Raw genomic sequence first — 15,835 nt, 5'->3', positions numbered from 1 at the left:
AGTATCTGCTCTGGAATAAAACCAAATCAATAGGGCTTATCAAATGTTCAAATTCAATCTACAGGTAGAGATTCTGCCTTTGAGGAGTCTGCTTTTGCGATCCCACTGTTGCTGCATTTTTGCCTGTCCGGAGCCCACTCCTCGCTGCACCCGCTGCGCGGGTGCCGCATCGTCCGTGTGGGCCTGAGGAGGTGACTCTGTCCATTGAGGGGGAGCTTGTGAAGGCGGAGTGAACTGTGCAAGGACTCAGTGTCCCAGGAGCCCCCGCACGCATACACACCTGGGCTGATTTCATCGCCCGGCCCCGCCCTCCCGCACCCGCTTGATTACTTAATAAATCTGTCCGAGCTGCGCGGGAGTGCCCGGGGCTAAGCCCGGGCAAAGGGCGGGCCCTCTGCAGCCTTCAGAGGCCTGAGGAGTCTGGTCTGGGCTACGAACCCTGGCCAAATACTCAGGTCATTGTTTCCCCTTTATGTGTGTTAAGTTAAGTTTGTTGTGTGTTCTGCCACTGTTAAAGATCTTGTTTAGGGTACAGGCGACGCATTGTCTGATATTCAATTTGGGATAAGCATCTTGTCTCTGCATATTGCATAGAGTATGTCGAAACTGAAGGTTGACAAAATTCCATCTGGGGGGGCCACTATGGACAATTACTTGGTAAAAATAGTTAACAAAATAAATAACGAGCGGAGAGTCTCTCTAGGAAGAGATAGTCCTGTGGTAATAGATTTTCCTATCTCTCCTTCTCTCTCTCCTACCTCTATCGCCCCACCGCTGGTAACTTCTGTGGTGACACCATCTGCTACTTGCAAATCTATAGCTATTTTAGAAGGGGCCCAAGATGGCAGGGCACTTGTTGTGGTAGACAAGACCCCTGGCCCAGCAACTGTATCTGCAGGGAGTTCCGCTTCTGCTCGAGCTCGTGCCCCTATAACCTTGGCTGTAGATACAGAGAACCTACTGGTGCAACCAGCGGCAGTAGTAAAACTAAGAGTACGTGGGCTGTCCATTAAAAGGAAAAGAGCTGTTAGTGGTGTAGGGGGTGGGAGTATAAAATCCACCAAGAAGCCCAAAAAAAAAATCGAGGGAAAGTCATAGAGCAGGGGGAGGGGTGAATGATGTGGCAGTTGGTGTAGTTAATATCCAAACACGTCATATGCCTGCCACTCTGGCTACTGTAAGTCCTAGTGACGTTATCTCCCTTGGCCCCTCTACTCTTGAGCCTAACTCGATTTATTTAGAAAAACTCATGAAATCCCTGTTATCACCCATTGAGAGCTTGGAATGCCTAAAGGGAAGGGTTGATAGGCTCGAACAAACCTCCCTGGATAATTTCCACTCCTTAAAAACCCTAATAAAATTCCAGGCAAAAAACAGGGAGTTGGCAAATTTATCTGACAACAACTCGAGGGGAGCACTTGAGCCAGCAACCCAAGATTGGGGGAGAGCTAGCGAGGGGCCCTCGGCAGGGAAAGCCTTATTTAAGGCTTCCAATGATCTAGCAAAAAGTAGATGCCCCAAAAATGTAGCACCCCACGCAGGAGGGAGCAACTCCCAGGCCCTGGGTACAGACATTACACCCATATCGAACTTGGGTTCCAACTTCAATGGCACTAGTAGTAGGCCCTTGGCCCCTAATTGTCCTCCATCAGTTGCCCCTGAAGATCCCTTAGCTGAGGCAACCACGGGTATAGTTCATCTTAGTTTGCCCCCAGCATGTCTCCCCTATGTAGTGGTCCTAACAGGGGTCCCTAAACTTAAGGAGGGTAAATATGAATCTTACCAGGAACTGAAAAATAAAACCATGCACTGGCTAAATACAAATAGGCCTATTCTAAAACACCATGATGGGAAAATCTTACATGCAAGAAGAGCAAGTTGGGTGGGCGACCGTAGGAAGGATATAAGTGGCGATTGTATTTTGGTCAATTTTGGAGATCCTAGGGCAGTTAGCCACATATGCAACCAGCAACCCAAGCATGGAAGCACGGGGATTGGCACTTTTGACTTAAGCTATATCCATCAGCAAACTTTGCCCCCTGCTTTGTGGGTTATGATCTTAGGGGAACTGAGCTTGGAGTGCTTTATCGTCCAGCTATTTTTCCTAATAGCCCTTGCTTTCCTCCATCTAGAGGCAGGGGTGTTCCAGGATGGCCTAGTGGCTATTGATATAATGAGGTTTTGGGGCTAGCCCTGGGAATGCATGCTCCAGTAACACCAAATTGCGACAGAAGATCACGTATCCCTGTCTTAGGAGAACTGTTTTCGCACCTATCAAGTATTGACACCGGGAATGTGCCACCTGTTCTTCCTCTTATACCCCCCAGTCCTGCTATTGGATGTGATCTCCCCGAGTTGGCTTCCCCGGTTCCCCCATCAGACAGGCCGAATCTTAAAATAATTAGCTGGAATTTGGCCGGGATTGGTAGGAAGCTCGATCTCCCAGATTGGAACTCAATTATTGGGTCATATAACATATGTATTTTCCAAGAAACATGGAGTCTTGTTCCCTGCCATAAAGTTGGTTACTCGACTTATGTTCCAGCAGTTGCTTCTTGTTCAGGGCGGGGCCGCCCAGCAGGAGGACTACTCATCTGGGTGGATATTGCCCTAGGGCTCCGTGTTGCCCAAATTGAAACTAACTCCCCTGACCTACAAAAAGTGATTCTGTATGGACCTAGGAGAGGGGAATCATTAACTATTTTTAATATCTACGCCAGGGGGTCGAAGGGCAGTTTACCATCGCCCACTGTCACCAAGCTCGAGGAGGAGCTCAGGAATCAGACGCAAGGCTCACTAGTCATGGTGGCGGGCGATCTGAACTGTACCTTCGAGCCTCTTGCGTCCGAAGATTTTCTTAACATTATGGAAGAGGATGGCAGGAGGGGTATTCCGCAGCTGTCAATTCCCTCTGTTAAAAGGTGGTCATCCAGAGTAGTCCAACTTAATGCTCTGGCACTGGAATTTGATTTAAGAGCAGTAAATGGAAGGACAGTTTCGGACATGGTGGGGGCGGATACTTATAATAGAGTTGGTCACTCGTCGCGCATAGATTAGATTCTCCTAGACTTCCAGTTATGGAAATGTGTGGAGGATATGGTGGTTGTATCCACGGTCCTTAGTGACCATAACTCGCTTTCCCTGACCCTGCATCCCTTATGGATGAGCTCCCTATTGACTATGGCCCCCCTCGAATGTCTCTCCTCGGCAGAGGTGTGCTCTTCAAATTGTGGCAGACGCCTCAATTGGCCCAGAGTTCTGCTTGATGAGGGAAAGGTCCAGCTTATTGGCTCCATTTTGGCTTCCTACCAAAGCAAAGTAGAACTTGGTGGCTCAAACCCGGCTATTATTTCATCTACATTTTGTGGTACGATTAAAGCCTTAGGAGATTTATTTTTGACTAAAGGCAATAACTCCAAGGGGCGCCAGAAACGCAGAGACAAACCAGGCTGGTATTCTAAGAACTGCAGAGTAAATAAATCGTTACTCATCCAGGCAATTAAGGGTAAGCAGCCGTCTCTGATCAAAGTAGCAAGATACAATTATAATCTGGCCTTTAAGAAAGCAAAGAGGGACTGGGACGATAAGTTTTGGCATGACCTCAAGAAGGCCAGTGCGGGGAAGGACGCACGAGGTTTCTGTGATCTAGTAAGATCAAGGAATAGACCGGATAGTTCTCTGATCACCTGCAACATCACTGGTGACAGTTGGTTTGCCCATTTTTCTTCCCTGTATACAGTTGACTTCCTCGGCGAACAAGTTCAGTCTTTGGATAGCCTTGAGCTGTCCAAGGAGGAGGCCATCGGATTCACGGCAAAAGAGGTTGAAGCGATTATTCGCTCCCTGGTTCCGCGTAAAGCAGCAGGCCCTGATGGGGTTCCAGGAGACCTGTTGCGCTTAAATTATTCAGAGTGGGGGAGGATTTTGGCAGGTATCCTGAATGCCATCATGAAGGGTGCGCCAATCCCGGAGTCTTGGAGAGGGGCGGAGGTGGTCCCTATTTTTAAGAAGGGCTCGAGGGACGACCGCCAACTACCGCCCTATTAGCTTAATAGACTCCATGCAAAAGGTTATAGGGAAGGCAGTATTAGGCAGAATCCTCCAGTGGGTCGAAGACAACAAAATTCTGTCCGACTTACAGGCAGGTTTCCGCTCTGGAACGGGAACAATCGAGCAAGCCTTCCGACAACATTTGTTGTACTGGAAGACAGTTGTTCTGGGCGGAGGCAGTCTCTACTTGGCCTTTATAGACCTGAAGACTGCCTTCGATCTAGTGCCGAGGCAGAGTTTATGGGGGGTTCTGCAGGACATGGGTATGCCTACATACATTTCGAGTATCCTAATCAAGCTTCACGAGGGAAACTTCGCCCAGGTGAGGTGGGGTAGTCAGGCCCAAAAAACATCTAGAATAGCAGTGAGTAGGGGCGTCCGCCAGGGTTGTGTGCTAGCCCCCACTCTATTTTCACTTTATGTTAATGGAGTGGTGGAGCATCTGCTAAGAACACCTGCAGATGCTCCCTCCCTGGCGGGCAAACGTATCCCGACCCTGCAATTTGCGGACGACACCCTCCTCATCTCGAAGTCTCCAGTGGGCTAGCAGAAGCTACTCGATAGTTTCTATGTGTTCTGCACATTCGGGGTCTGGTAATTAATACCGGTAAAACTAAATATCTAGTATTAAATCCGGCAAAAAAATGGGAATTCCGCCAAACCTGAACGGGGTGCAGCTGGATAGGGTGGCAGAATTCGATTATTTGGGCATCAGACTCTCCGATCGAATGCACTGGGGCCCTCACATTAACAAAATGATCCTCTCTCTTAAAAGGGTAACAGGCACACTTATTAAAGAACAGTGTAGTTCTACAACAAAACCTATTTCCCCCATTGTAGAGATCTACAACGCAAGAGCAGTTAGTGGATCCCTGTATGGGGCAGAATTACGGGGTGCCTGTAACATTGACCAGCTTACCCAGTCAGAGAACAAATTTTTTAGGTCGTTGTTGTCCCTTCCCCAAAGTACACCTATGATTCCGGTACTGTACGATTTGCGGAATCGCCCAATAAAGGACCAGGCCCAGCTCCGCCCATTGCTACTGTGGTCACGCCTATGGAGAGTCCCGGAACTTGCACATTATGCGGAAGGGCTGGCAGAAATTCTGTCTATGTCTGGTTGGACAAAAATTAGTTGGCTGCGTAATGTAAAATCCTTACTTGTTGAGCTTGGGTTGGGGGAGGCATGGACAACTCGATCTGCTGTGCCAAAATCCCAATTGAAGCAGATTTACTGGAGCTGGGTGTATAATAAAAAATATTCAAATCCTAAAAATGGTAGGATTGTTTCTAACTATCTTCTTTTAAAGGATGTACCCTCGTTAGAGCCCTATTTTGATTTTATTACCAAACCGCGTGATCGCATGTTGTATTTTAAATTTAGGATTGGCACCCTTCCTCTTGGCGAGTTTACAGCACGCTGGAGCGTGTCTCCAAGCACCCTTAGCTCATGCCCATTCTGTCCGCTGATCTTGGAAACAGTGCCCCATATCTTATTCGAATGCACTGCCTATAAACTCCCGAGATCTAGGTGGTTAAAACCAGTGTGCAGGAATATGGGTACTAGGTCTCATTTGATGGACTTGCGAATCCTCATGTCAGATACTCGGCTAGTATATGTTTGTGCTATCTCTAAATTCCTTAGCTGGGTATGGATTATTAAAGCAAGAAGGCTTAAAGATAAATGATTATAATGTTTAATCAGTTCTTAACTCTAATGTGCTATCAAACTTTTTATTACTGGATGGTATACTGTGTATGATCATTCCTTTCTTGTTTTATCTTGTGGAATTTGTATTGTGAGATTGTTTTTATTGTGATGCTTTTTATTGTGATGCTTTTTAAGATAAAATTTTATCGAAATAAAGCCTTCTACAAACAAACAAACAAATATCTAGATAGGAGCTGTTTACAGCAGCAGTGGTTGCTACTCTGCTCTGCCTCCCCAGAGGGTCTTCCACTTCAGGGCGCCTGAAGGACAGGTGTCAGACAGGATCTTTAAAACTTTCCCTTCTGGAGGTAAAAGCCCATTTTCTAGAACCTGTTCAAGAACGCCATCCCGGAAAGTACTGAAAGAAGCAACCCTGTTCAATTCCTGCGCTGGCACCCATGGTACTGCTCTTAGGTAGTCAGTTGTATCTGAAGAAGGTGGTGGTGGCAGCACAGCAACAGTCCCACTACCCTCATCTGTTTTGTACCAGGCATTTATAGGAGATCTATACCAGACTCAAATAAGTTGTACACGGTTTGCCAGTAGAGCCGACAGGAATAAACCCACTCCTCTATATTGTTTTTCCTCAGTCGTCTTGACCTCTTCTAGACCCCTAAAGAGCCTCACACTGGTTGTTCCTTGGATGGTATTCGTGCCAGCAGAATCGGAGACTCAGCACCCTGAAATAACTCCCAGGCATAAACCTGAGCAGAGCCCCAAATGGTCCCTTTGGTCTCAGACCCAAGCTGAAACATCTTCATCACGACATGGAGGGAAAAAGCTGGCTCGGCCCCTGGCAACAAGAATTCAGGATAGGCAGGTGCCATCGGAGGAATCACCAGATACCTGAATGGTAAGGGTGGTGGAGCAACAGGTACCGATGGAGGCAGTCCCTCAAGTGGAGTTATATCTAGTAGCTCCAGCAAAAAAACGACTCTACCGGGGGTGAAGTGCGCAAGTGGGGGGGGGGGGGGGGCGAACATCTGGACCTTGACTAGCAGAGGAGATTCACCTCAAAGATTCAACTTATGTTTCCTTTGAAAGAAGGCAGCGAACGCGATGGAGACCTGGAGTGCAAATAGCATTGCTTGACCCGCAGCGCATACAACATTGAGAATGACTTGTCACAGGGCAGAAACAGTTTGGCCATGCGTTACCGGATGGCATTGGGACTCATTCTAACGCATTACTAGAGTAGTGTCACGATCCTAGCCCTATGAACACACCTTGTGTGCCGTCAGATATTTTTCGCCTTGCAATTGCAACGGGGCTTAACCCCAATCACTAGGTTAAAGACATCCATAAACCACTATATTGAAATAATTTTGAAGACCATTGCATGAATTCCACAGAAAAGAGGCTCAATGTCATGAGGATAGAAGCCCCGATTGCGAATAGGGGGTGACATCAGGATGTTAGAGTGGACACTTCATGGCTTCAGTTAAGTCACTGTGGAAAAGCTTTCATTGCAGAGATTGAACTACTGCCTCCTGCCAGCAAGGGAGCTCTATGGGAAATGTTCCCAGGTCTAGTTTGGCATTCGGGGATTTTCAACAGGCAAAGAATCTACAGGTAGAAGTTTTTCAAAAAGGCTCCCCCTAGATTATGCATATTTTGCTGGCAACCTGAGTGAATGTCAAGCTAAGTTCATGTGGTGGAAGGGACGCTGAGGAGAGCATGCGCTCGCCAGAACAGAAGTCACGAGTGTAAGCAGTTAGAAATACCTGCTCCAATAGCAGAATAGGTGGGACCAACAGAATAAAGAGGCTCTGCACAAGAATCTAACAAAAAAATAAATAGACAAAAAGATCTTCAGTTTCCCAGAAGGGGAAACAGTACAGGTTAATCAAAACAAATTCATCATGGCCAACAATACATGTAGCATTGAACCATCGCATCACATGAGATGGGGCTTAGTGTCTAAAGCTGCAGACTTTGAAATCTGAAGACCCCGGTTTGAATCCCCAACCTCAGCGCTTTGCTCAAAATAATTTGATTCTGGGAAAATAACCTCATTTCTCTAGGCCTACAAATTAGAAATTTCATGTGCGATGTCCACACTCCTGTAGTGTGTCTCGCCCCTTCACTATAATGTACAGTACTCCTAGTTAGGTTGGTGCTATATAAATATTGATACATACAGGCGAACAAAGTTATTCTTTGGTCCAAATACATTTTCAATAAGTCATTATTAGTTTCACTTCTGGCATGACATGAGACAGTTTAGGGAAATCCTACTACCCTGAAGTCTGAATTTCATGCTGCAAAGTGCAATTAAGCATCAAGCACGTTCAGTATTTGAGGAAAATGCTCATATCACCAAAATATAGTGTGAAATATGAATGCCGTAGTAAATGCCTATTGATCTTGCTTTCTAGAGCGATGGGAAATCACAGGTTTTCCGAAAGCCTGCCTGTCACATGAAGCCTGCCACTGCAGCCACCCCACACCCTTCCTCCGACAGCTTTCCCTTAGCCACTCTTACTCAGAAGCATCATGTTGGGTAGGTTCTAATCTCCCTTACAAATCAAACCTGTCTTGCATTAAGCCCTCTTTCCAGAGCATCCTGGTGATGGGCAGAATGGTTAAGGAAGACTTTGGCATGTGGGTCTTGTGGCGTTCGGCCAAATCTATCCTATTCACTCCACCATGCCCTCAACCACACCCCTGTTGCTCCTCTCATGGTATCTATTCGAATGTTATTATTTCCAGGTATGTGCCGACCAAAGCCTACTTTGTGCCCCAAATGTCAGCTGGATATCCTGTCATCACACCAGGGTAGTCCCTAGAGAACAGTGTTAGTGTGGCATTCCTCAGTTACTTAACCCTCTCTTTCCCGATTTGTCTCTTCCGTCACTCCAGGTGTCCCCAGAATGGCAATACTATAACCATTCTTGTGGGTTGCTCGGTGCTGCACTTGGGTGAACTTCAGAGTAAGTACCCCGCCCAATTGCATAATCATTCCTATGGGTTGCAAGCTAGTATGACTTGTATATACAAAGGCTTCTCTCCTCAGGAGTGAGAGATTCAGGTTATGGTCTGAATTTCTATCAAGGTTGACTGCAAATCATATTAGACCCTCAAGAGCATTGAATACGGTTGATTGCTTAATGTCCATTTCTGTAGTTTCTTTTGTTTTCTCACTGGACTGCTCAAACCTACTGTTGATGGTATAACGAAGGCACCTGTTATCCAGAGCGTAAACTATAGCCATCTATGTACTGCCAATTCATGTGGGTTGCTCTCCACTGCTCACGGGTGGAGTCCACAGCATATACCATGGCTGGTTGCAAAATGCCCATTTATATGGGCAGCTCCTCTTATGCAGACTCCAAAGCTTTTTCTATAGCCGATGCAAGACTGCACTCCAAAAGGCAGCATCACTCAGCCTTTGGCACATTGACCACATAACAGACATTAAAATCATTTGATACACAATCCAGAACATGTTGGTGCTCACATGCACACAATCTTTTCTAACATTTTCTCCTAAACCCACCCACAGGCACAGCTACTGGTGTGGCAACTTTGACTAGAAGTCGTCCCTTACATACACACAACACTAAACTTTTCCACAGAAGCAATACTGCACCAATACATTTTCTATCCATACACTAACATTTAAGGCTTAAGAATCCATTTGCATTCATTTTGTTCTTCAAAGTTCTGCAAAGGAACCACCAAAAACATTGTAAGAGTACACCTTTGGTCCTCCCGCACAGTATAATGAGAATGGCCACATGACATTGTTACTTCCACATAGGACCAGGTTTTCGGTCTGCAAGGTGCTTTGGAACCTAGTCAGGGATATAAAGGACTGCGAGTAGCCCTGGTGGCGCCGCAATTCTTAAGTGCTTAGCGATATTGACCTCTGTGAAAATCTGTGCAATTTTGTGCAACTCTTAGTGCTCTGTATTTTAAAATATGTGAATATTCTAATTGTTACTTTTTTATTGTGTGAGCGTGGGGCACTGTGAACTACTTTGCTGGGGGCATTTAAACGTTTTACACTGCTTTACCGACCCCGTTCCGCCGCGGCTGGTGTGCCGTTTGTGCGGAGGGCGGTAACCACTAGTCCACAGAATCCCTACTTCCGGCAGGACGCGGTCTAGTCATCCGCCAGAAGGAAGGGTATTTAGCCACGCATGCACCGATCGCACAGCGGGCGCGCCGGATGCGCGCCTAAGGCAAACCCATCTGCGCCCGTCCACGGCCGAGCGGGGCCTGGGGCCAGAACCCCTGTTGGATTTGGGGCAGTCTTAGGCTATACCCGGCAACAGCTGATTGATTTATGCACAGTGGTCAGCCCACAGTGTAATCATGGACTGGATCCCAGTAAGGGGGATGTAGTAAGGGTTTGCAAATATTGTGGTATCACGTTGAATGGTGGTGCCCGAGTAGGAGGCACCACCAAGGAACTTAGTTGTGCGCTGCTTAATTGCAGGTCAATAAAAAAGCACAGCATGGAAGTACGGGACCTATTGCTGGATAATAATTTGGACATTCTCTTTGCAACAGAGACCTGGCTCGATGGGGAGTCGGACCCTGAAATACTGGATGCCCTGCCCCAGGGATATGGCATTTGCAGGCAGGACAGAGTCCGCGGCAGGGGGGGCGGGATTGCATTGATCCACAGGGACAATATTATCTGCACCATGGAGCCTGCTAGCATAGCATTATTATTATATGAAAGCAAATACAATACCAGATGGTGCTACCCCAAAGTGATGGTCAAATGAAGATCAGACAAGCACAGGGCAGTGCGTTGGCATTATTTACAGCCAATAGTAATTTGGCCATATGGTGCACCATGCTAGGATCTTGCTTAACCACAAAAGAACCAGATTTCCTTCTACAGTAATCTGGATGCATAATTTTACAAAACCGGTCTTCTGCTAAACATCAGCATTGCGATCTCAATTTTTTGACATTCAAGTGCTTGTGAGAGGTCGCCCAAACAATGAATTGGAAATTTTTTAGATGACTCTTACCCACTGGAAGAAGTTTGGAAAGCAGTTTTAGTAATGGTAAGACAGGGTCTCTACTATGCGCTGATAAAACATGCCCTGATCTGTACAATGTATTAGGAAAGCGATACAGGGAGTAGATGTGCATCCAAGGGATTATTGTGTGTAAAAGAGAAAGATGTTACTAATCGTTGTCTGGTGCAAGGACAGCACTCTACTGCATTAGAGGGAATCTGACATCAAGAACGGAAAGCATGTTGAGCCAGTTAATTTGTTCACCTCCACCGAACTACACACCTCTTCTGAAGGCGTTCCTTCAGCACACTTTCCCTGACTCCTTGAGGGTGCAGACAGCCGAGTAGCTCATCCAGTTCTTTCTGAGTGTCACAAAGAAACCTGCAAGGTCAAAACAAGAAATATTTATTCATAATTGGTTTTTGCCCTTCAAATATATTAGGTCCTTAATACAAAAATTAAAAAAAGATACTAACAATACAAGCATATAGGATAATAAAAAAATCAAATCTGCACAATGCAAACTAAATCACACGCAACTCACTTTTTACGTTACCAACTACTCAATCAATACAGGTTGTTTAATCCATTACTAAACCTGCAAAGGCCAGGATGGTGAGAGTTCAGCAACTGATCTCGAAAAACACCACATCAAAAAAAGGCTAAAATGAAATTGCTAATCCAGTTACCTGAAACAAAAAGGTAACTTCTTACCACAACAAATGAAGGGAACCCGAGTAGGGCCTTGCTAAATTCTTTGGTTCACCTCGAGAGAGGGTTAGCTTTCAGCTATCCTGCCTATTACAAGGTTGAACAGTACTGTCAAAATCAAGGGAGTGGATCAAGGCAAAAATGATTGCGTGCCCCCTGACTAATGTGAAGAGAGGCCCGTGAGTCTCATATCTCACAGATATTCATTTGCACTGGGCTAAGTGGATACTCCCAAACGGTAGGCCCCCGCACCGCAGGGGCTGAAGGGGCCTGCATTTCGCCTCTGAATCATGGGCCATTCCTTTTTGTGAGGGGGAGAAACCTAGTAACTTAATTAAAACACATATCATACAGAGCTCATTTTAATTCCCATACCGCTCTTAGATAAAAACCCTTCCTTGCTCTCATAACATGCAATAGCCCAGTTAAAGTGTTGGCCTGAATATTCGTTAACCACTAAATTGTCAAGGCTGGTTAACCTTAGTGTCAACACCACTAAGGTGTAATTGTAGGTTTGCATTTAAATGAAGGGTATTAAGATAAATATTTTGTTTTTTGCACCATAGGATGATGGCCACTTTTAAACAAAAAACGTCCCCAATCAAAACAAAAGAAATAGTGTTATGTAAAGGCTTTTCCTTGTACTGCTCATTAAAAAATATATATCAAAAACAGCTCACTTGAAAAATTAACAAGTCTTTACAACATCAACCATGCAGGCATTCATGTACTGAATAGGTTTAAAGCCATATGCATAAGACGCAGAATAAGGACCAAACTGGTTAGATGCAAACACAAGCTCAGTTTCCCTAAGCTACACAGCAAAGGGACAAGATTACATGGACAGTGAATATTGACATATGCTGAATGAAGGCATAATTGAAAAATAAGTGGTAGCTAAAGAATGGTGGATGAACGCAAACAAAGAAAAGTGGATGTCACGTTGAATAATACAAGGTGAATAAATCATTCAGAACAACGGTTCCATGTACAATTGTTGGTTGGCTGATAGAGATATAGATGAATGAATGCAGAAAGATGGATGATGTGTGGAGACTAATGGAAAATGGTGAACAGGTGTTGGTTAATGGTGATGGTTGTCTAGCGCATGATGAATTGTTAACAATGGTTGAATGGTGGGAGGAGAATGAATAAGAATTACAGGATGGAGAGCGTTAGATAAGATTGAAACGTAAACAGTAGATGAATGGTCAAGTCCATCATGCAAAAGACTCAAGCATGCAGAAACTGCCAGTCATGCATTAAGTCAAATGCCGAAAACAATTTTGAATGCCTCATCTCATGCCTTTGGTTGTGTATGATGTCCAGCCATCTACAAACTTTTTTTTTTTATTAGAACACTTGATAGGATTGCACCAAGCCTTGGAATGCCAAATACTCCAATACATAACATTACAATAAAAACACACAGATATCGTGCCTATAAGCAGACATGAAGTGTAAAAGTCTAACAAACCAATTTGTTTCCCAGATCTTCTAAAGTAACGCTGAATACCATCTAGAAGGTGCATTCTGGAACCATTTTAAGTAAAGAAAATAAATTAAGCACAGAAGCTGCTATCCTATTTTGTTCCATTTCCTGCAAGCCACAGTAATATAGTCAAGGCAGAAGTGCTAGTAGGTCTTAAGACAAACTTTTTTCAGCTGAACAAAAGAGGCCCTTGCGAAGCTCAAACACCCTACTCTAGGTTGTGCCCAAAAACAAATAGAAAAATGATTCACCCGTTCCTTCACTGGGAAGGCGCCTAGAATATGGAATGCCCTGTCACAGGATTTTTGTGAGAAGCAATCATTACTACACTATAGAAAAAACCTTAAACTACCTCTTTCCAAATACTTGAACTCCCCCACACAAATCTCCCATACGCCCCTTTTCCTGCCTGTGCACATACAATATGGTGAATTGGAAAACGGAAACCTCAAATCTAGGTCCCCAAAGGCATACAAATCAAGCAGTCCGATGAAGAGCCGATGGATGTAGCCAGCTGCAGCACCTGTTTTTCAAGACTTTCTCGGCTTTCACTAAGCAGAAATGTTACTTTTGTAACATCCAATGTAACGCACGTGTCCCCAAAACATAAGATGCTTAGAAATAAATCCATTTTTTCTCAAGAAAAGCAATATCCTCCCAATCGAGATTTTTTACCTCAATCTGTGAACAACATTTATAGTGGCTTTACTAGTTAGTTTGCATGTTTATAATTTTTGTCTGGTATACTAACATTTGGCAGCTTGTGTGCAACAGAAAGAATGCTATGGTTATGCATATAATTAAAACATAAGGCCCATACTGTATTCAATATATTTCTGGGGTTTTTTTTTTACATCTGGAGACCACATAAGCTTTTTCACCAGCCTCCGGTTTTACTCACACAGTTAATTCTCTTCATTCATTAATATATTAAAGAGTCATCCACATTTTGCTCACGCCCACCATGTCCTACACGAAGGGATAATTGGTCAGACAACTGACACCATTGATTTTCGTTATTATGAGTGAAGGATTTTGGTTTTGCACAAGTGCTCATCTGAAAATTACCCCTTCTTCCCAAACGGAAATAAAAAAATGATTACGTCCAAAGCCCAAGCAGAGTGTCTCCCTACATTCTCACAGTATTGTTGGAGAAAGATGGGGAGTCTTTAAATGGAAGAGATGTCCACATCAAAGAGAAAGAAAAAAATGCTAACAAACATCTAAGCAAGATTAATCCTAAAGTCGGCATAGGTAATCGGACACAAAAATGTTACCTCTTAAAAGAGGGATGTTTCAAAGATCCAGGTGACCATTTCTAGTGAGACCTCATTAAGTGGCATACCGACCATTTAACAATACAGTTACCAGCGGTTTTGTCTAATCATAGTTACCAGAGGTTTTGCCCTTGTTTAGGTACTGTTGTTTCGATTGGTGGAGAGCCAGTCACTGGATCCATGTCATCCGCTGCAACTTCATTCACTATCTTATCTGAAAAGAAAAATCAGTAATCATATCAACGTGCTTCTAACCTGGAGCGCCAACATAAGATACCAGCTTTAACATCAAACTACCAACTGTCCAGTCTTGCAGGTAGCTGGATGAAACTACACAAAGAACTGTTAGCTCCCCCTACCCTTTAGTGTGGTTCAAAGAGTGGTGTTTAGCTGCAGGCAGCATGTTCTTACCCACAGAGTCCTGAACATCCTCGTCCTTCAATTCCTTGGGTGGAAGAGCACATGTATAATTTATACTATCATGTATCCAGCCTTTCTCAATGAACAATCCTGGCACCTCATCAGAGAACAGCCAGTACCTGTAAAATAAGAGGTTTACTAGTCACCTGACACCTTAGTAATTAATCAAAATTACCAACCACCGCATAAAAAAAAAACCCTAACCTTCTCACATTCTGAGTAGAAGTCTCAGAAAACAGACATGTATGCCCAAGCTGCAACAAAGGGTGCAGAGAAAATGTAAGCTAACGGGAAGACCGCTACAGTGAGCATTTTTTTTAAAGAAATGGCATTATGCACAATTCCTCGAATCAGATCAGTGCAGATCAGAAAGCAAACCAACTGTCCAGGCTCCTCCTCCCCCTCACTGTGCTCACCCTCAATATGCCCTCTTTATCTCCTCCAGAACAGTCCATGATAAACTGTCCATAAAATGGTAGGTCATTCATATTTTTATTTAACTTACAAAATCAATTGCGCCTCTAACAAAATGGCCATTATACCCAGGAAACACTTGCCTGTTGTGGTTTCGATCTGTGCCAATGGGTGACCGGCGTAGAACCAGCTTTCCTTTAGCTATGCCCTCATGGAATGCCTTTTCAACTGCAGCCCTTTGCTTCCGGATTCTCTCCTCCTCAGCCTCCTTCTCCAGTTTCTCTAACATGAAAGAAATGGGGCGGAATGCCAAGTTAGCTTTGATTATGTAAGCATGGAAAAAACAACCAAGACGAAGGGGAATATAACTGTATAGTCAACCCACCTGTTTAATGTAGAAATCCGCTCATTATTTACAAAGATACTGGTTGGGCTTTAATAATCTGACATCATGCTATCTTCTAAATTATTAGCACCATTACTTGGTGTCTTGCAAGGTTTTATTTTTAAACTGGTGTGAGAGGCACTCACACCTTAGTCTTCCATGAAAGAAAAGTAAAAAGTCTACAAGTGCTCAGCTTCAAAAATCATGTTCTCCATACAGCTTTTACATGGTAATGCTCTCCTACGGAGAAAGAAACATACTGCATACAGGTATTTGAAATCGTATTTCGGGGTCCCCCTTTAGGACTCAAGGTAGTATGGTGTCAAGTTCACAAGATCCAGCAGCAGTTCTTGGTTACCTGCTCTGATGCGTCTGGATGCAGAGATGCTGGAT

At 44.5% G+C, this 15,835-nt stretch overlaps 1 protein-coding gene across 1 annotated transcript in view; it reads right to left on the bottom strand.

Moving 5' to 3' along the window:
* Positions 1 to 15,835, bottom strand: part of BAZ1B (bromodomain adjacent to zinc finger domain 1B) — a 291,291-nt gene that overhangs the window by 236,566 nt on the left and 38,890 nt on the right. Inside the window, exons 10-13 of the mRNA XM_078680650.1 lie at positions 15,201 to 15,339; positions 14,635 to 14,762; positions 14,341 to 14,437; positions 11,026 to 11,124 (exon numbers count right to left, since the gene is read on the bottom strand). Coding sequence (XP_078536776.1) covers positions 11,026 to 11,124; positions 14,341 to 14,437; positions 14,635 to 14,762; positions 15,201 to 15,339 — 463 coding nt within the window. The remainder of the gene's footprint in view (positions 1 to 11,025; positions 11,125 to 14,340; positions 14,438 to 14,634; positions 14,763 to 15,200; positions 15,340 to 15,835) is intronic.

Source organism: Lissotriton helveticus, chromosome 3_1 (genome assembly GCF_964261635.1).
Source record: "Lissotriton helveticus chromosome 3_1, aLisHel1.1, whole genome shotgun sequence".
Classification (NCBI taxonomy): Eukaryota; Metazoa; Chordata; class Amphibia; order Caudata; family Salamandridae; genus Lissotriton; species Lissotriton helveticus.
This window is presented reverse-complemented; position numbering and strand designations above follow the sequence as displayed.